The sequence below is a fragment of the Sinocyclocheilus grahami genome, unplaced genomic scaffold, assembly GCF_001515645.1.
Source record: "Sinocyclocheilus grahami isolate Dianchi unplaced genomic scaffold, SAMN03320097.WGS_v1.1 scaffold70.1, whole genome shotgun sequence".
Lineage (NCBI taxonomy): Eukaryota > Metazoa > Chordata > Actinopteri > Cypriniformes > Cyprinidae > Sinocyclocheilus > Sinocyclocheilus grahami.
The window spans coordinates 1,874,698-1,896,267 of record NW_015505249.1 but is presented as its reverse complement, the minus strand read 5'-3'; the positions used below and the strand labels follow the sequence as shown (position 1 = coordinate 1,896,267).

The window sequence follows — 21,570 nt, the reverse complement described above, 5'->3', positions numbered from 1 at the left end:
TATATATATATATATATATATATATAAAGAAATAAGATATTGTATTTTGCATTAGTGATGCCTATTTTTAGACCTTTATTTATATAAATAAAAAAACATGTATGTATTTATTTTTGCATGATTTATTATTTGTCTCTCCCTCTCTTTTCTTCTTTTCTTCAGTTTTACATGGTGATGTGTATGGTGTACATCCTGTACGCTCTTCTCTGGTTCGTCTGGGCGTCCTGCTACTGGAAAGACCTGCTGAGGATCCAGTTCTGGATTGCAGGAGTCATATTCTTGGGCATGATTGAGAAGGCTGTCTTCTGTGCTGAATATCAGAACACTAACAACGTGGGCTCAGCATGTTAGTCAAAATACACTCTTTATTTCTCAGTTTCAACGGTTTTCTCCACTTACAATGGGCAAACAAATTTGGACACTTAAGTCACATAAAATTGTGTCATCTATGATCTTTTCGTATTTTTAGTGCTCGTGTTGCATTTATTTGATAGAAAAAATACAGTAAAAACAGTAATATTGTGAAATTTTATTACAAATTAAAAAGACAATTTTCTATTTGAATATATTTTAATTGGAATTTTCAGCAGACATTACTCCAGTCTTCAGTCTTTGGTATTATTTATATCCTATGTTAGTTTTTATTAATATTTTGAATTAGCTTTTATGGTTTTATATTTTCCGTTTTCATTTTAATTTTAGTTACATTTTTGATAATTTGTTTTTGGCATTTTTATTAGTTCTTGTTCTTTTTTTATTATAAATATCAAAACCGAATGTATATAATATCTTTTTTTATTTTTTTTTATTTTATAAGTAATTTTAGTGCTTACGTTTATTTCATTGAATTGCCAAGGCAACATTTCATTTAGTTTTGTTCCATCTAATATTTATATTTTATTTTATTTCAGATTTATTTCAGTTAACAAAATTGTTTTTAATAGTTTTAGTTACAGATAATAACCCTGGGCTTCGTGACTATAAACATGCTTCACTAATGACACTAAAGCACACAATACTTTTGCTTTCAGTTTCAACATATTATTTTATCAAATCACATTGAACCTTTCTTTGTAACCTTAAAATTGAACCTTTCTTTCAAATGAATGACACCTGGATCAATATTTTATCATCTAACACTATGACATTCAGATATTTTAATTAATCTGCATCAAGCATCACACTGGCTTTTACTGTAAAACAAGCTGCAATCAATAAGAGTCCAAATGTTTAATATTTGAATCTCTTTGCAGCCCAGGGTCTGCTGATCTTTGCTGAGCTCATCTCTGCTCTGAAGAGGACTCTGGCCCGTTTGCTTGTCATCATCGTCAGTCTGGGCTACGGCATTGTCAAGTGAGTGATGAAAGCATTGTTTGGCCAGTTTCAGGATCATTAAAGGAATAGGAAAAAAATTTAATTTGCAGAAAATGTACTCACCCTCAGGCCATCCAAGATGTATATGAGTTTGTTTCTTCATCAGAACAGATTTGGCGAAATATAGCATTGCATCACTTGCTCACCATTAGATCCTCTGCAGTGAATGGGTGCCGTCAGAATGAGTCCAAACAGCTGATATAAACATCACAATAATCCACAAGTAATCCACACCACTCCAGTCCATCAGTTAACATCTTATGAAGTGAAAAGATGCATGTTTGTAAGAAAAGAAACCATCAAGATGTTTTTAACTTCAAACTGCTGCATCCGACTAAAATGTGAATCCTCGATCCATAATATTGCTTTCTCCAGTGAAAAAGTCATCTTTTCTGAATTTCTGAGAGAAATCTGTCCAGATTAAGAACCATTTGCAAGCGAAAACCGTCCAGATCAGTTCTAGACAAATATGTTTGCAGATTTTGATGTAAGAGAACAACAGGGGATGGACTTTTTCACTCGAGGAAGCGTTTTTTATGAATTATGGACTTGTATTTTTGGCCAGAAGTGAGAGTTTAAAGTGACGTAATGCTATAGTTATGAAATGCTAAAAAATCTTTTCCGATGAAGAAACAAACTCATCTACATCTTGTGTGGCCTGAGGGTGAGGACATTTTTAGCAGGTTTTCATGTTTGGGTGAACTATTCCTGTAAGTTATTTTAGATAGCGTGAGATGTTGTTGATGATGGTGGTGATGTTTTTGTGTTTTCTCAGGCCGCGTTTAGGCACCGTCATGCACAGAGTGGTGGGTCTGGGTGTGCTTTACTTCGCATTTGCTGCAATTGAGGGCGTTCTGAGGATCACTGGGGTAAAGCTGACATCCTGGAGCTTTTTAAATTGTTTTTTTGCAATGCAGTTCCTCAATATAAACATTAATTCTTGTCTAATAACTGTCAATTATGAGATGTAATTTGGATTTGTTGTGAAAAATGAGTGTGATTGGTCTTGATCTGTAAGGGTCGAGATAATGGACCAGCCCTCGTCACATACGTTATACTAGCTGTGTTTGATTCTTCTGCTATCTGGTTCATATCCTTCTGATGAGCTTATTGAGCCTGTTCGATTATGAAGAATTAATTTAATTAACAGAATTATACCAACTGGGTTTTAAAGGGATAATTCATCTAAAAAGATAAAAAAGAAAGTGCTGTCATCATTTACTTACCCTCATGATGACTTTCTTTGTTCTGTTGAACATAGAAGATATTTTGAAGAATGCTGATAATCAAACAGTTTCTATTCCCATTGACATCCATTGTATTTTTTGTCCATATAATGCAAGTCAATGGGAACCAAAACTGTTTGGTTGCCAACATTCTTCATTCTTGACACAATTTACATTTTTGGGTGAACTGTTCCTTTAATATAACTTATTTTGTCTTTTACAAATGTGAATTATTTGCACGCTATAACCATGTAGTTGAGAAGCATTGAAAGGTGCTTATTCCTTTGTGTTATTTTAGTTTCGTTGTACCTACTGTTTCCTATTCCTTATTTTTCCCACCTCTGTGCATCTCCCTCAGGCTAAAGACTCTGACCTGGCCCTGCTAGCCAACATTCCCCTGGCTCTGCTTGACTCCTCTCTGTGTTGGTGGATATCCTTTTAGGAAGCCGTGTTTGTGTCTTTACCCCCGCACAATCTGTCTATTGGGCCGTATTTTAATCCTGCATGATGCCTTATTTATGGAGTTGTTTTATTTTCTTATTTGCCAGTTAGACCTGATGACTTTCTTACTAAGCATGATGCTAAAAATAATTGTATTTTCAGCATTATGTTTATGCATGTGTGCAATGCTGTTAAATACCATAGACAATTTCGACACGTGTTTACTGTAAATATCCATATAATGGAAGATGGTGCATTTTAGCACCGCAAATATGCTACTCTTCTAAAGTCTGGGGTCAAGTAAGATTTTTTTTTTAAGAAATATATATTTTTTTATTCAGCAGGGATGCATTAAATGTATCAAATGTAAAAGTGACAGTAAAGACATTTATAATGTTACAAAAGATTTATATTTCAAACAAATGCTCTTCTTTTGAATTTTCTATTCATAAAAGAAACCTGATTAAAAAATGATAATAATCAGAAATGTTTGTTGAGCAGCAAATCAGCATATTAGAATGATTTCTGAAGGATCATGTGACACTGAAGACTGGAGTAATGATGCTGAAAATACAGCTTTGAACACAGGAATAAATTACATTTTACAATATATTCAAATGGCAAACAGTTATTAAAAATTTTAATAATATTTCATAATATTACTGTTTTTACTGAATTTTTGATCAAATAAATGCAGCCTTGGTGAGCGGAAGAGATTTCTTTCAAAAGCATTTTAAAAATCTTACCGACCCCAAACTCTTGAACGGTATTGTATATTGATAGTAAATCAGCACAACTTCACTGCATGCACAAACATAGTATTTTAAATTTCTATATAATATTGAACTATACTATAAATAATATATCATAATATAATAAATATAATATCTGAAACAGTGTGATAGTTGGCATATTTTCAACATTATTCTGTAGTTCAGCCTGCTTATTCCAAGTCTATTTTAGCATATTCAGGTCTCATGTTATTTATTTTTTTGACTATGATAATTGACAGCATGCCACATTAGATTAATAATAAGTCATAATATTTTTAGTCTTATGGTCCTGTAAATCAGTGACTCCTTGACTATATCTCACATATTTGTCAGTCTGGCACAAACCATTAAGACTCTAAAACTCAGAAGAAACCCAGGGAAGTTGTCTTTGTACAGACACTTCACCAACACCCTCATCTTTGCTGTTCTCGGTGAGTATAAAGCATGGAATATCACCCAATACAGCGGAATAATGAAACCCAGTCAAGGTGACTGATATGTGGTGTGTTACAGCCTCCATCATTTTCATGGTTTGGACAACGAAGAAGTTCCGGTTAGCAGACTGTCAGGCAGTGAGTATCTGAGCTCTCTGAGGTTACAGCTCTGCTCTGATTGGAGCAGAACCGGAAGATTTAAAACTGGTTCATGTGTGTTCATGAGCAGGACTGGATGGAGCTGTGGGTGGATGATGCTTTCTGGAGGTTCCTCTTCTCAATCATTCTGCTGGTCATCATGTTTCTGTGGAGGCCGTCTGTCAATAACCAAAGGCAAGCTTACTGAAGAGATCATCTCTGTTCCGAATCCTAGTCCGCTGCCTTGCTCTCTTTCTTCTAAAGCGGCGTCCTGACCGCATCCATGTGCTCTGTGTGTAGGTATGCGTACACACCGCTCATCGATGACTCGGATGATGAGGAGATTGAAGAGTTCCTGGTGTCTACAAACATCGGTCAGTCACACTTTTTTGTATATGTCTGAGGTTTTCACTGTAAGCTGATGTTATTCTACTGTATGGAAATGGTGTTATATGAAAATTGTGGGTTAATTAATATGCACTCTCATCCTCAGCTGATGGGATAAAGTTGAGGGCAGCTAAGACAGAAACCAATGGAACGGTGAAGCCTGCAGCAGCTAATCCGGTCAGTGTGAACATGTAAATAAACTGTCCCATATATTGTTGTGTTTTTTTATTATTAATATTTGAATAATATTTAAACTGTTCTTAGGATTTTTAAATGTTCAAGGACAAGTTAAATTGATCAAAAGTGACAATAAAAAGCTTTATAATGTTACAAAAGATTTCCATTTCGAATAAATTGTTCTTTTGAACTTGTTCGTCAGAGAATCCTGAAAATATGTAAAGCGGTTTCCAGCAAGACATAATGATAATCAGAAATGTTTCTTGAGCAGTAAATCAGCATATTAGAATGATTTCTGAAGGATCATGTGACACTGAAGACTGGAGTAATGATGCTGAAAATTCAGCTTTGATCACAGAAATAAATTACATCTTAAAATATATTCACATAGAAAACAATTGTTTTAAATTGTAATAATATTTCACAATATTACTGTTTTTACTGTATTTTTGCAGCCTTATTGAGCATAAGAGACTTAATAAAAATCATAGACCCAACATTTTTATTTTGATATTTTTTCCTTTTATAATATAATTAGAGATGCACCGATCGATCGGCCAGGGATCGGAATCGGCCGATTTTCCTCATGATCGGCCCGGATCGGTGACCGGCCGGTCAGTCTCATTTCTTTCCGATTTCGAGCCGTGCCGTTCCGTTTCGTTACCAACATCAGCCGCCCGCGCATTCTCACTCTCATCTCTCTGACGACCCCTTCTCTCTCACACACGTCTCATTCGCTCCGGTTAAATAGTGCTTGTATTGCACATTATTTTAGTCATTCCCGCAGGTTTCGCACTTATACCAAACACGCGCGCACCAGAATTGATCTTTATTAGTTGGCCGCACAATCCACACTCAGTCTCAAACAGCTTGTGAGCCACAAATACCAAAATGAGTGGCTAACTGCACTAAAACGTTCAAATACATACAAAATTATGTCAAAATGCCCGTTTTGGCGAGTATCCAGTTAAACACCGTCAGTTTTGGAATGTTAAATAGTTGAGAAAGAGAACGCATGTTGTGTAACAGTATATTGGGTCCGTCGATAAACTCTTAAAGGGACCGCAGTCCAATATTCCTGCTGCTGTCTGTCATGTTAATCAAAGAACAAAAGACAAAGAAAATCACTTTCTGCTCTTGACTGAATACGTTTTATAACTTTAATGGTAAGCATTAATCTGTATAAAATTTTTACAATGAAGACTACAGAAATTAAAGTAATCAAAAACTTACTTAACCTGAAAAACTTCGTTTCATAGCTCTCTTTATTCTATTGCATTTATTTGTGCTATTGTTTGCAATTTTTTTTGTTATTTCATTACTGATTTTTTACTTGCGTTTTTTTTGTTATGAAAATAAAGCTTTGCGTTGAAGAAAAGCAGATTTTTGCTTGTATATGCTGTTAATTATAGTTCTTAGAAAGAATCGGCAAAAATCGGTATCGGCAGATCACACTAACAAAAAATCGGAAATGGGAATCGGCCAAGAAAATTGCCATCGGTGCATCTCTAAATATAATGTAATATAATATTAAAATTAAGCATCTTCAATAAATAAAGTAGTAAACATCAATAAATGTAATAAATATTATACAATATAATGCAACATAATATAATCAAATATTTAATTGTTTCAGGATGAAGATTTGAAGTGGGTGGAGGAGAATATTCCCACCTCCCTGTCTGATGTGTAGGTCATTTCTGTTTGACAAAAACCTACATACATACTTCCTCTCCTGTTTACAAGAAAAAAGCTTCCCATGTAAATTTGTAATTATTCACTTTTATTGTCAGAGCTCTTCCTGTTCTTCTCGACTCAGATGAGGTATGCAGATTCATTTAATTTCTATCATAGTTTTGCTTTGCTGTATCTTTAAGTTTTAGTCTTTCAGTTTTTCTTTACTGTTTTCTTCGTCTGAAATGGGATACGTGGGGTGGAGAAAAAAAGAGTCAGATCCAGTTCCAGGGTTATCATAGTAACAGATATGAAAGCCATAAAAAACACACATTTTCGTTGCTTGAAATAAAATAAAATAATTGTGAACTTAAAGTACATGAATAAAAATGTTACTTTTTTTTTTTATTTCAGCTAGTTGCAATACAACATTTTTCATTTATTTAGTTTAACTTGACGTATTAAAATAAATTAAATAAAATGGAAATAAAAATTAGTAAAACTCTTTAGAAATATAGAAAAAACTAAAATGATAAAACGACAAAATTACTAAAACGTCAACATTTAAAATGAATACGGAAAATCTAAAAATAGAAAATCATTCAAAATATGAATCAAATCATCAGTGTAGTTTCTAGTGACTTCTATTCACTTTTCTGTGTTTTGGAACACTTGCATCACCCATCATAAATAAACGAATGAATTCATACCTGATTCTCACACAGGAGATCATGACCACCAAGTATGAGATGTCTAAAATGGAGTGAGGTTGAGAAAGCTCTGCAGCTGAAGCAAACCGCTGCTCCTGTAACTGACATCTGACCCTCACCGGAGAGAGTCACAGACTCCGTCTGTTTGCTTGCTTTGGTCCTGATGGGTGGCGGCTTTTGAGTAAATTAAAGGAATCGTGCTGAAGAGGAGGACACATCCTAGCTGATCTAGACGCAAGTACTACATGAACTTAGTTGAGGTGTTACCTCTCTCTCTCTTTTTTTCCTGAACTGTTTAAACGTCCAGAAGACTTTAACGTCATCATCAATCTGTATTAAGAGACGACGGTCTATGCTTATAAACTTTTGTGATGACATACCTGACAAAATTGTGAGCAAGTATTTAAATGGGTTAAACCATTCTTAGCGCTGGTTTTTGCTTTGTGCGTGTGTGTTGACCAAAGTGTCTTCTCCGTTTCCTTTGGCTGTATATAAAGTGTTATTTCAAACATTTTGTCTCTGATTTCAGCACATGATATGAATAGTAGAATGCCTGCTGGCGTGTCGGATTTGTATTTGTTTGTGAGTTTGTGCAGGGAGTCATTTAAATAGGCAGATTGATTAATTATATATTCTGAATAATTTGATGAAGTTGTTTTGTTTTGTAGAGAGCCTAGCTCAACTTTTCTCACTTAAATGGAAAGTTCACCCCAAAAATCAAGATTGTTGTTATTTAATCACCCTCATGTCGTCTCAAACCCACATGCTGTTACTATGGAAGCCTGTTTTGGCCACAAGAGTAAAAATAAAATAAAAAATGTAATTGCATCTTTTTATTTTACAATTCAGCATTTTTTCTTGCAGTTCTGAGAAGAAGAAAAATAGTCAGAATTGCAAGATATAAACCCAGATTTCTGACATTTTTTTTCTGGCAATAACGGGTTTACATCTTTCAATTCTGACTTCTTTTCTTTCAATCGCAGTTTATATCTCACAAGTTGAACTTCTCAGAAGTGCGAGTTTATATCTTGCACGTTTGAGTTTATACCTCGTAATTCTGGCGGAAACAGTAGCACAATTTAGTAGTGCATACAACTTGTGCACTATATTCCAAGTCTTCTGAAATAATGTGAACGCTTTGTGTGAGGAACAGAGCAAAATCGAACCCTCTCTTGGCCAAAAGCTTTCCCCCTGGCAACATGCAATCTGAATGCCTGTGTGAATGAGGTTTGAGAGCAGTGAATAACTTAATTTTGGTCTGTTCCTTACAGAAAACTATTGTATGAGTTGGAATGTAGTGCATGAATTGGACTTCTATGATGGAGTTTTGTGTGTTTTGTTTGTATGATGCATTTCTGGAGCTTGAACTTTATTAATTGTATGCAAAGAAGTCCAATGTGGCTTTGGAAATTCGTTTGAAGAAATATCGTTTTATGGGTTTGAAACAACATTAGGGTGTCTTTTTCCTTTTTGGGTGAAATATTCCTTTAAATGCGTTTGTTATTCTTTTTGAGGAAAAGCGTGTGTATCTTGGATGCATACTGAAGCCTTAACACACTTCTGTTCTTGAGTTTTTTGCTGTATCACTGCGTCACTTTGTCTTTTCTTCCCTGGTCTCGGTTGGACATTCTGTGACTGCTTAACAGAACAATGTGTGCTTTACCATGCTGAACCGTGGTAAACAGAATGACTGTTAAACTTCAGAAAGATGTCTTTTTAGTTCCTTGAGACTAAACCAAATGCGTTGTCAAATAACTTCAGATTTGTGTTTATTACAAAGCGCACTTTTAAGTGAATGTGATTTCTTTTGGTCATATGATGCAGCTTAATTTATCTGTATGATGCTGTCCTCGTCCTTCATGTGTCATTCTGTTTAGTTTCTTTCTCTCTTTCTTTGCCTTTCTGTTCACTTAACAATCAGCTGCCCTCCTCAAATGTGAGCTCACACTATTCAAAAAGCACACTTGATGTGCTGTAGAGCTCAGGTCTTGTCTGTGTTCTGTCTTCATGCATGTTTATCCATGTTTCATACATGTTCAGCAATGTGGGTTGCAATAAAGACTCTTTATTACAGTCAAATCGTGAGGCGTTGTGAGTTACGTTAAAATATGTTGTTTTTTAAAAGGGTTCACAATGTCCTGAAGGTGTTTGATAAGACAATTGGCCATGAAAGTGTCATTTTGTCTGTTCTGTGAAAGATAATGGTACTTATGGAGGTCATTCTCTTAGATTTTCACGGCTTTACCAAGTATCACCAATATTCCTCACCAATCTCAACTAGACCACGCCTGTTAGTTAAATGTTGACTAAATTCGCTAATACACCCATGCACATTTTCCTCCTCACTTTCACTTTTTCACTTTCACTATCATCTATATTTCCAGTAAGGCCACGAGAGGGCATCCCTAAGTAAATTGTAAGTACAGCACGTCGTCTTATACCTGATCGGATGTTATACTGTCCATTTCTTTATGATTTATAAACGTTCTGTGCATCTACATAGCCTCATAACTTGTAATTTGAGCAATGTAAAGCAATATCACCGTAGAGCTAGTATTAGAAGTAGTATCTTTTCATTTCAACCCATCTGCTTGTCTCTAAGATTATAAATGTCTTTACTGTCAGTTTTGATCAGTTGAATGCATCCTTCCTGAATACAAGTGTTAAATAAGTCAATTCAGCATCAGAGTTTTGTTATTTTCACATAACTTGATGTACTAAAATAACTTTTAAAAAAAACAAAGGATTTACAGAGTGTTGCCAATATTCCTCATCCATCTCTCTGGTACTTGGGCCTATATAAAAATATAATAAAAGCTAAAATTAATTTTAAAAACTCATAAAACAAAATATGTTGTTTTTTAAAAGGGTTCACAATGTCCTGAAGGTGTTAGATAAGACAATTGGCCATGAAAGTGTCATTTTGTCTGTTCTGTGAAAGATAATGGTACTTATGGAGGTCATTCTCTTAGATTTTCACGGCTTTACCAAGTATCACCAATATTCCTCACCAATCTCAACTAGACCACGCCTGTTAGTTAAATGTTGACTAAATTCGCTAATACACCCATGCACATTTTCCTCCTCACTTTCACTTTTTCACTTTCACTATCATCTATATTTCCAGTAAGGCCACGAGAGGGCATCCCTAAGTAAATTGTAAGTACAGCACGTCGTCTTATACCTGATCGGATGTTATACTGTCCATTTCTTTATGATTTATAAACGTTCTGTGCATCTACATAGCCTCATAACTTGTAATTTGAGCAATGTAAAGCAATATCACCGTAGAGCTAGTATTAGAAGTAGTATCTTTTCATTTCAACCCATCTGCTTGTCTCTAAGATTATAAATGTCTTTACTGTCAGTTTTGATCAGTTGAATGCATCCTTCCTGAATACAAGTGTTAAATAAGTCAATTCAGCATCAGAGTTTTGTTATTTTCACATAACTTGATGTACTAAAATAACTTTTAAAAAAAACAAAGGATTTACAGAGTGTTGCCAATATTCCTCATCCATCTCTCTGGTACTTGGGCCTATATAAAAATATAATAAAAGCTAAAATTAATTTTAAAAACTCATAAAAATTACAAAAACTCACAACAAAATTACTGAAACTTTAACTGAAATAAATAAATAATAATAACGAATATTCAAAATATCAATAAAACCTATAATAGTTTCTGAAATAACACTGCTCACAAAACATCCCCAAGTCTGTAAGAGTCTTTCAGCTAATTCCTGAACTTTGAGTCTTAAACCAAGGAACATGACAAACAAACACAACCGTACCGTGACCAGAACTAAACATAGTCAAGATAACAATCTACTTTTCCAATGGCAAACACATGTGGTTTTCCTGATGCATGACATTTTGCCCCTACTTTTTGCCCTCTTATTTTGCAGTCCAGTCCAAAATAATGAATAACTCAAACAAAGAAACACCTCAACACCAGGTGGGTTTACAAGCATCTCAAACTAGACTTGGAAAATAATGCGCATATATATACTGTATATATATATATATATGTATATGGATTGCTTGAAATATATAGTCACTAAATGCTTTCAGTGTATGGAAAAGAGCAGTGTGAACATTTCTGAAAACCATCAGTGTTTCCCAGAAGGAAGGAAGTCATTCAGGTTTGGAGCGACATGAGGGTGAGTAAATGGTTACTTTGCTTATCACTTCTTTCCTCAAAATGTCTTGTAGTGAAAGTTAAATTATGGCAAATCTCTCTGCACTTTTTGAAAACCATTTGAAAGCTTCAGGCTGGGCCAGTGGACAGAGTAGAGATGCTTCTCAGTAATTATGCAAAGATTTTACAATTGAAGTGCATTGTCATTTTAATAACATGTGCATCTGGTTCTTTTGCTCTTCTGAGAGGAAAGGGCCTGGGCAACCACATGTGCTCAACATTACTGTCCTTTTCTCTTTCTAGCAAACTGACAAACGCACCGAGAAATACTCTAATTTCCTGATTGTTATTGTTCCTTGCATTCTTCTTAAGGTCATATTACAGGTCCCATGTGATTCATGTGAACTTTACAATCGATTTTGGTGACAATAACCAGCAAATTCCAAAGATTTAGGCCTTTGCAATACTCATTTAAAGGGGTGATAACACACACAGTTTCACCCAATCGCATGTTAATCTTGAGTACCTATAGAGTCGTACTGCATCCTTCATAGCTCCAAAAAGTCTTTAGTTTGATCATATTTATAAAAGAAAGCTACAGCTTTACGATTCTCTCCGGAAAAAGCCGAGCTCCTGGAGGCGCGCCGTGGGCGGAGCTAATGAGTGACGAGCACTTGGGCGCCGAATGCCAACAAAACAGACATTTGATGCCGTTTCACTTACCGTCTGCAGTTCTGAATCATGACCGGGATCTTTTATAGCTCGACCGCTCCATCTTTCAGTATCAAACATGTGCAAATCCAGCGTCGAACTGGGCCTTGGTTATAAAACGTTCGTCAACAAACACACTTGTGAAACTCCATTGCTGCTCCGGAAAAACAAACTGCATCCACTGTCTACATAACACTGGGTTCTTTAGGAAGCTGAACAAAGTTATCTTTCCCTTACAACCAAAGACACACTTCTTTGGAGACATTTTTCCCGAGCGAGTCCCGTGCAGCGCTGCCGCCGGTGTAGTGCCGAAATTATATAATATATAATCTGGCAGGGGTGCAGAATTTGGCACAACACCGGATGAAGCGCGTTGATGGGTGCGATCTCGCTCTTGCTCTGGTTGATGCGTACGCGGGCACACTCTTCCGGGAGAAATGCCCATATAAGGAGTTCCACCCTCGTCTACGTCATGAAGAGCCACGATCGATAAAAACTCTGAAACTCTTATGAACCCTGAAGTAAGATTTTTGGCACAGAAATACGCCGTCATACGTCCAAATTGTTTTTTGAAACTTTGTCCATGCTTAGCATGAGAATCCAACTCTTTAACAGTGTAAACAACTGTGAATGCATGAAACAGTATTGTACCCCCCCTTTAAACTAAAATATGAGATCATTTCCACCCTGAAGTGGGAGTTTGGGGTTATCGATTTGATAAACAATACAGTAAAAACAGTAATATTGTGAAATATTATTACAATTGAAAATAAACGTTTTCTGTTTGAATATATTTTCAAATGTAATTTATTCCTGTGATCAAAGCTGAATTTTCAGCATCATTACTCCAGTCTTCAGTGTCACATGATCTTCAGAAATCATTCTAATATGCTGATTTGCTGCTCAAGAAACATTCAATTTTTTTATTATTATTATCAATGTTGAAAACAGTTGTGCTGCTTCAATTTTTACATTTTTTTGTGGAAACTGTCATACATTTGTCTTAATGTTTATTTGATGAAAAGAAAGTTCAAAAGAACAGCATTTATTTGAAATAGAATTCTCTATTATATTATTATTATAAAGGTCTTTACTGTCACTTTTGATCACTTTAATGGCTGCATCCTTTTATTTCTTTATAAAAGTCTTACTGATCAGAAACGTTTGAACGGTATATGCTAATTAACTTAAAGGGACAGTTCACCCAAAACTGAAAATTGTATCAACATTTACTCACTCTGCATGGAACAAAAATGAGGTTTAAATTTAAATAGGTTTACTGTCCCTTTAAGAATGAATTCAAATTAACATTTGAAATGTCCTGCATCAAAACAACATCAAAGATCAAACAGATAAATAATGCTAGTGTCAGGCGACTTTGTTTTCATTTCGATTAATTTATTGGTAATTTGCAGATTGTTCTGTGTGAGATCAACGAAACCAGAGAAAGACATCAAAACACACAGAAAAAATGAATTTCTGACTTTAAGAAACATTCAACATGTGTGTGCAAGACAGAAATTAAATGCTATAATGTGTGAAACAGCCATTGATTTCAGTATTTGATACCAAACGTGATATAACATGAGCGACAGACGCAAATAGCAATATATCATATTCAAATGCATAATTACAAAAAAATGCAATGTTCAGACTTCGTTCTTATTATAAAACATCCAACAAACATAAAGGAACAAAAATTTAAAAAGGCACTTTTCTCATGTAGGTAGATGCTAAGAAGTGCTGTTGTTCATTTCAGTCTGTTTAAACCCCGTTGATTGACAGCAGTGCATATTTACAAGCTGAAATTATCCATGTACTGAAGCAGAAGAAGGAAATAAAAACAAGGAATGACTTACTGTTCTGTTCATCAGGTTTAGCTGATGTTTGTGTCTTTAGACTTTCATTCTTTGGCTCTTAAACACAGTCCCATCTTCTTTTCTTTACTGATTGCTCGAACCAATTATAAAGCTCTCGTTGTATTTAATTCCCAGCATTCGCAACTTTTTACCACTTGTTTTTTTCTTTCACGTGCATTATACGCTTTACTCTACTGTTTTCCACTTGCATCAACCTATATTGCTAAACACAATTAAAATAATAGATTTGTGAAATGGTTTATCGAAGGTCAAGTGTGTAATTTTTCTGACCTTTTTTTGATCAAATGTAAGGTTAAAAAATCTGAAATGGTATAACAAAAGTCATAATTATCATTTTAAAAGGTCTTAAATTTGGGGATGGAAAAAAAGACTCATAAATTGGCCTAATGTGATTATTAAACTTTAAATGGATATGATTTAATTAAATACGTGAGTGCATTAATTAGTAAAAGAATCTGAGGTTTGTTCTGTTTGGACATACAGTATTCATTTTATCTGTGCAGGTCTTAAAAATGTCTTTAAAAGTCTTCAATTTGATTTTAAAAACAGATATCCAGCACAAAAGTATATATAAAAAATTACACACTTAATCTTTAACCATGAAATGTGTTAACAGGTAAAGCAAAAGCATTTTATATGATTTTTTATTTAGCGTTATTACCTTAAAGATCATAATTTCACTTCCGTATGAGCATGACTTTCCACTGTACTTTCTATATCTTACAGTTTTGCGCTATTCCAGCATCAATATCTGAGAACAACTCTATCATTCAGCTTTAGCAACAAGGAAAACATTCTTTCCTCTTCAAGTCTAAACATCAACACTCAGTTTAGACAGCGACCAGCCTCTTCAGAACTCGTAGGGTGAAATCAGAAGGTTGACCCGTGCCAGATGTTTGGCTTGGAATGCACGGTCGGCGTATTCGGACATCTCCACCTCCACGCTGAGCTCCTGTGGGCCTCGCAGTGGCTGGACCAGGATCAGCTCTCCGGTCTGACGGTCTGAGCGCTGCATCACGAACATGCTCCGGGCGTCACCTCCACCTGCGATGCCAAAGCGAAGGCTGTCCGGACCCGGCCGACCCGGAGCTGTTGCGGTGGCCATGCGGAACAGGGTGGCCGGCGTGCGCAGGTTGGACGGCAGAAACAGGTAGTGGTAAGAAATTGTCTTAGCGGCAAACGGACAGGAGCGGCTCTCCATGGGACAGGGATTCCTTTCACACTGGCTGTGGATCATTAAACACTACAGATCAGTTCCAAAACCTAGTTTAGTGATCAAGCACACACAGTCCCAAGAACTTTACTTAAGCGATTATCACAGTTCACATTTTTCAGAGCTATGATAAAACATATTATTACATAATGAAATATTTGTGATTTATAGGTTGCTTGCAAAAGAATCTGTCAGAATGCATAGCCACTTTTAAATATGGAACCTCATTTCCACCATAAAAGACAAAAAAATCATGCTTTGGTAATTCATAATTCTGACATTTATTTCATAGTTATGAAATAAAAAATGTAAATTGACATACTACATCATAATTATGAGTCACATAAATATGACATACTAGGTCATAATGATGAGATGTAAAGTCAAGATTATAACATACCAAGTCATAATTGAGATGAAACTGGTCAAAATTATGAGACTACTCATAATTATGACTATGTCATCATTTTGACTTTTATCTCATATTTGTGACTTAGTATGTCACTGAGGTAAAAAGTCAAAATTAAACATACAAAGTCATAATTGAGATGAAGTCAAAATTGAGATTACAAAATTGTAACTATATGACAGTATATAGGCTAATAATTATCTCATAATTATGACTTAGTATGTCATTATGAGATACAAAGTCCAAATTAAACATACTAAGTCATAATTGAGATTAAATTGAAAAATCTAAATTATGAGATTACATAATTTTAACTATATGATTTAATATATAATAATTCTGACTTTTATCTCATAATTATGACTTACTATGTCATTATGAGATACAAAGTGCAAATTAAACATACTAAGTCATAATTGAGATGAAATTGAAAAATCTAAATTATGAGATTACATAATTTTAACTATATGATTTAATATATAATAATTCTGACTTTTATCTCATAATTATGACTTACTATGTCATTATGAGATACAAAGTGCAAATTAAACATACTAAGTCATAATTGAGATGAAATTGAAAAATCAAAATTATGAGATTACATAATTTTAACTATATGACTTAGTCATAACTATGAGATAAAACTTGGAATTATTATATACTAAGTCATATAGTTACATTTATGCAATCTCATAATTTTGACTCTTCTATTTCATCTCAGTTATGACTTAGTATGTTTAATTTAGACTTTTTTTATAATGACATAGTATATAATAATTCCAACTTTTACATAATAATTATGACTTACTAAGTATGTCATAATTCCAATTTGTATCTCATTATTATGACTTGGTATGTCATAATTCAGACTTTTATCTCATAATTATGACTTAATGTCATAATTCTGTTTTTTTAATCTCATAATCATGCCTTAGTATGTCAATTTTGACGTCATAATTTTGTCTTATCTCATAATTTACCTAATCATTATCTCATAATTATGACTTAGTATGTCTTTTCATCTCATAATTACAGGGGTGTGAATAAGTAACGAATTACAAATACTCACATTAAGCATTTTTTTAAAATCAGAAATTGTACTTTTTTGAGTAGTTTAAAAATGGTGTACTTTTAATTAGGCCAACTATCTGTATTTTTACTCCGCTATTTTCTCTCAGTTCGTGGCATAGACTGTAAAAAAAAGATGGACGACGTGTCTCCACCTCCTTCCACTATAGAAAAGTGAAGCCAAAGCATCTCAGTATAGCTGCTGCCATCTTGAGTAAATGACGTCATTTGGAGCCAGAGTCTGCGCAGTAGTGTCGTGAGGTGGAGCCAGAGTCTGCGCAGTAGTATCGTGAGGTGGAGCCAGAGTCTGCGCAGTAGTATCGTGAGGTGGAGCCAGAGTCTGCGCAGTAGTATCGTGAGGTGGAGCCAGAGTCTGCGCAGTAGTATCGTGAGGTGGAGCCGCGGTATCAAACTCCTGCCCAAACTCCCGCAGACCCAATCAATCATAATGACACGCCCCGTTTTTATAGCATCAAATTACTAGCTAAAATCCACCTTATCACAAAAACGAACAATTTAACATATATCAGCGTGATAACTACCTTAAATGACCAAAACCATCTTTCAGAAAATTGTATTAGAAGTGTAATTATTTTTTTCATTTTGACTCAAGTCCCATTAGTTTACATGGAGAGGGTGGGGTTTATGACCTGTACTGCAGCCAGCCACCAGGGGGCGATCAAAGAGCCCGCACCCGGTTCGTGGTCGTTACATGCTTGTTTAAAAGGGGTCATATGATGCGATTTAAAATTTTCCTTTCTCTTTGGAGTGTTACAAGCTCTTGGTGCATAAAGAAGATCTGTAAAGTTGCAAAGACTAAAGTCTCAAATCCAAAGAGATATTCTTTATAAAAGTTAAGAGTCAGCCACGCCTACCTAAAAATCTTTCAGAAAATTGTATTAGAAGTGTAATTATTTTTTTCATTTTGACTCAAGTCCCATTAGTTTACATGGAGAGGGTGGGGTTTATGACCTGTACTGCAGCCAGCCACCAGGGGGCGATCAAAGAGCCCGCACCCGGTTCGTGGTCGTTACATGCTTGTTTAAAAGGGGTCATATGATGCGATTTAAAATTTTCCTTTCTCTTTGGAGTGTTACAAGCTCTTGGTGCATAAAGAAGATCTGTAAAGTTGCAAAGACTAAAGTCTCAAATCCAAAGAGATATTCTTTATAAAAGTTAAGAGTCAGCCACGCCTACCTAAAACGACTCGTTCTAACACGCCCCCACATATCTACCTCACTATCTGGGAAGATTTGCATAATGCCGCCCAAATGTTCACGCAAAGAAAAGCGGCGTAACTTTTATTCTCGCTGTAGTATTGTTGTTGCCACCGCCACCGCCATCTCGTGAAGGCGCTGTGTGCTTCGTTGTGATAGCGAAACTACTTTGTTTGGCCTTCCAAAAGAGGACGATATCCGCTTCGTCATGCCTAGAGCTCTTAAGGAATTCGGCCAATCACAACGAACTGGATAGCTGGCCAATCAGAGCACACCTTGCTTTACCGATGAGCTTTGTAAAAATCGACGCGTTTCAGAAAGGCGGGGCATAGAGGAGAAACAATAATGTACAGTATGTGGAAAATAATGTGTTTTTTTAACCTTAAACCGCATAAACACATTTCATTACACCAAATACACAAAATAATGTTCTTTTTAGCAGCATCATATGACCCCTTTAATATTGTATTTTTATCCATCAACGTGATTGGATAGAGAGAGCAATCGGTCCCGTGACTCTCGTCAAATCAAATTGCTCATAGAAAACTATAACCGTCAGCTGCTGTTAATCATGGCTGCTGGAAGTGCATTCAATCATCAATTCAGAGTTATCAGCGTCTTCCTCTAATATGTTAAGGTAAATTTCAGAGTTCTGCTTACTAAATGATCTGTATTTTCTAGTCTATCTACAGGGCCTGAAGTTTGGCGTGGGGTTGCGGGTATTGCGTACAATGTTAATTACTCCCGCGAGTGTCACGTTCATAATTCCACTCTCATTTACTTGAGTTCATAGAGAGACGCACAAACATGTTCAAACATCTGCAGCAGTCACTGGAGAAGTCGACTCGTTGACTCCTGATGAGTTTGAGTGCTTCACAGCTTCTATGAAAAAGTGTGTTTGGGACTCTTTAAAACGCTTTTTAGCAAGTGCACTCGCGCAAAAAATTTTTTCAAGTTCAACACTTTTTGTTCCATTCTGTTGTAGATGCTGCTGATAGAGTGTGTGCCGCGTGTGTTTTCTTTTGAAAAAGTCTACCCGGAAATACTTCCCTATTTAATGCAATTTTTTCCTTACAAATTGTATTATCAGCAAAACAAGCTGTGTAAAAGGTAGGTGATGATGCCCCCTTCTATATCAATGTGCATTTATGACTAAATTGTAACAAAGTATCATTCTCATTTCTTTATTACAAAATGATAAATCTGCCATTGTTTGGGAGAGAAATTCTTTTTTAATCTCTCTTTTTCACCCATCTCATTGTGTGTGATGAACTCTGGTATGAGTTTCTAATGGTTTTGTTTTCTTTGCATTGTTCTAAACATTAATATTTTATGTGCAACAATAGCATGCTCCGTCTCAGTGGCCTTACACCTGAGTTTAAATCTGTTTTTTCAAACATTATGATTTAAATGGTTATGAGTGTACCGACAATAACTCATCTTTTCGTCACTTTCCATCATAAAAGTTTTTCTGTGTTGTTTTGATGTATTTTAAAGAGTTGGCTGTCAAACTTAAAACTGCTGGATGATAGATATTCTTCACTCTTTCTGACAAACAATGAAAGATAATGTGAATTACAGTATGTACAATGTTTTCTAAATGTTTAAATTGCACTGTAGAGTGTTTATTATAAGGGGTTGAATCCGTAGCTCAGTACTCACTTCTGACTACTCATGAGTACTTTTAAACAAGCTACTCTTTTGCTCTTACTCAAGTAGTTTTTTCTGGACAAGTACTTTTTACTCTACTCACACTACATTTTTTTGGAATGTAATGGTACTTTTACTTGAGCACATATTTTCAGTACTCTTTCCACCACTGCATAACTATGGCTTAGTATGTAGTAATTTTGACTTGTTACAATTAATCTCATAATTTAGTTCGAATAATTCTCATAATTTGGAGGTTTTCTCTCCGAATTACAGCGTTTTAATCTCACAATAGTAATTTGTCTAAGCATTTAGTTTGGTTAAGCATTTTTTTCCTTATGTAGCAGAAATAGGCTTCTATATTTAAATGACTGTCAATGGAAAAAAGGTGGTGTAGTTACCAGCATCCACCAGCAGGGACTAACTGGACCATGCTAACCAGCTAAACCCTGATTCCTTGAAAAATTACTTCCGGTACCTGCTTAGAAGGCAGGCAGACGTTTAACAGTGATCAATCTCCTTACAGTTTATTTTCAGTATTCATATATTCAATGCATACTAACATGAACCATGCCAGAGTTATGCTTTTACATATTTCTGGTGCTTTTACCAAGCAGCATGTGTGCTTGAAAGGTTTAGTGACTTACAGATCACAGCTTATTGCATTTAGCAGAACACAAAGGGCCCATTCACAGCTTAAAATCAGCTTACATAATAAACAAGCATAAAAGTGTCATGCAAGAAAAACAAATGGTTGTAACCCACTTAAATTACACCGCAAGCAAGTGGCCAGTTATTTAGACGAGGCATACGTGGCCCCCAGCGCTGTGAGGGACTCCAGGAGACAGACATTTGTGCTTGCTATAAGCTGAAAAACATTCTTTGCTCTGTCATTTTCGCGCATTTTCTACTCCAAATCATCACATGCAAAGAAGCTTTAAGAATGCTATTAAAAGAAACATTTATGACAAATTCTTGTCATTATATACTCACCTGTGGTGCTGTTAAAACTCAAATTACAAAATCATCACATAGATCTTTTGTATAGAGCAACAGTTCAAAGTGACCACAGGCAGGTTTGATGTGATAAATATCGGTCTGTTCTCCACTCAAACATTCAAAGTTATTGTATTATTTCATTATATAGTGAGTTGTATGGACTACTTTTATTATATATTATATATATACAATAAAAAAAAATATATATATATTCATGCACTAAATAAATTATTATATATATATATCAATTACTAAATATAAATATGAAATATAATAATATATATTTATTAATAATAATACATATAATAAATGAATACATATTAGGGGTGGGGAAAAAATCGATACAGCATAGTATGGCAATATTTTCTGCGGCATTACTGTATCGGACACCAAGTATCGGTCTTTTATTATAGCATTTGGTAGAGTAATAAAATCAATTTCTTTACAGTCCATTAGATGGTGGTGTTGAGTTTTTTTCTAAAATCCTTTAAAGGGGTCATATGATACTTTTTTAAAGATCATTATTTTGTGTATTTGGTGTAACAGAATATGTTGACATGCTTTAATGTTCAAAAAACACATTATTTTTAAAATACTGTGCATTATTGTAGGTCCTCTATGCCCCGCCTCTCTCAAACGCTTCGTTTTCTACAAAGTCCCTCCTTCCGACAAGCGCAGTCTGCTCTGATTGGCCAGCTGACCCAGTGCATTGTGATTGGCCGAACACCGCAAGCACTCGTCGGAAATGTAACGCCCCTTACCATAATCGCGAGCTTCATCTTTCAAAATAAATGTAAAGACAGTAAATAATGTCATTAGTTTTACCATCAGTTCAAGCCCGAAAAGGGGAACAGAGTCGCGTGACACTCGTGATGTAGCAGTGATGAAGCTGGTATGTGTTTGCAGTACACAAGCCACGGTTAAGACAGCTGACTCCACTGTGATGTG

General features: G+C 35.2%; 2 protein-coding genes across 4 annotated transcripts in view; one reads left to right on the top strand and one right to left on the bottom strand.

Moving 5' to 3' along the window:
• Positions 1 to 8,155, top strand: part of LOC107585411 (transmembrane protein 87A-like) — a 22,903-nt gene extending 14,748 nt beyond the window's left edge. For both annotated transcript variants that reach the window (XM_016272425.1, XM_016272427.1), the window contains 12 exons: positions 163 to 346; positions 1,254 to 1,353; positions 2,150 to 2,243; positions 2,959 to 3,030; positions 4,137 to 4,245; positions 4,328 to 4,386; positions 4,478 to 4,581; positions 4,687 to 4,760; positions 4,880 to 4,950; positions 6,587 to 6,639; positions 6,744 to 6,774; positions 7,350 to 8,155. In XM_016272425.1, coding sequence (XP_016127911.1) covers positions 163 to 346; positions 1,254 to 1,353; positions 2,150 to 2,243; positions 2,959 to 3,030; positions 4,137 to 4,245; positions 4,328 to 4,386; positions 4,478 to 4,581; positions 4,687 to 4,760; positions 4,880 to 4,950; positions 6,587 to 6,639; positions 6,744 to 6,774; positions 7,350 to 7,391 — 993 coding nt within the window. In that variant the 3' untranslated portion in view covers positions 7,392 to 8,155. The remainder of the gene's footprint in view (positions 1 to 162; positions 347 to 1,253; positions 1,354 to 2,149; positions 2,244 to 2,958; positions 3,031 to 4,136; positions 4,246 to 4,327; positions 4,387 to 4,477; positions 4,582 to 4,686; positions 4,761 to 4,879; positions 4,951 to 6,586; positions 6,640 to 6,743; positions 6,775 to 7,349) is intronic.
• Positions 8,156 to 14,653: 6,498 nt separating this feature from the next.
• Positions 14,654 to 21,570, bottom strand: part of LOC107585467 (fibulin-7-like) — a 30,714-nt gene continuing 23,797 nt past the window's right edge. For both annotated transcript variants that reach the window (XM_016272489.1, XM_016272488.1), the window contains exon 8: positions 14,654 to 15,292. In XM_016272489.1, coding sequence (XP_016127975.1) covers positions 14,917 to 15,292 — 376 coding nt within the window. In that variant the 3' untranslated portion in view covers positions 14,654 to 14,916. The remainder of the gene's footprint in view (positions 15,293 to 21,570) is intronic.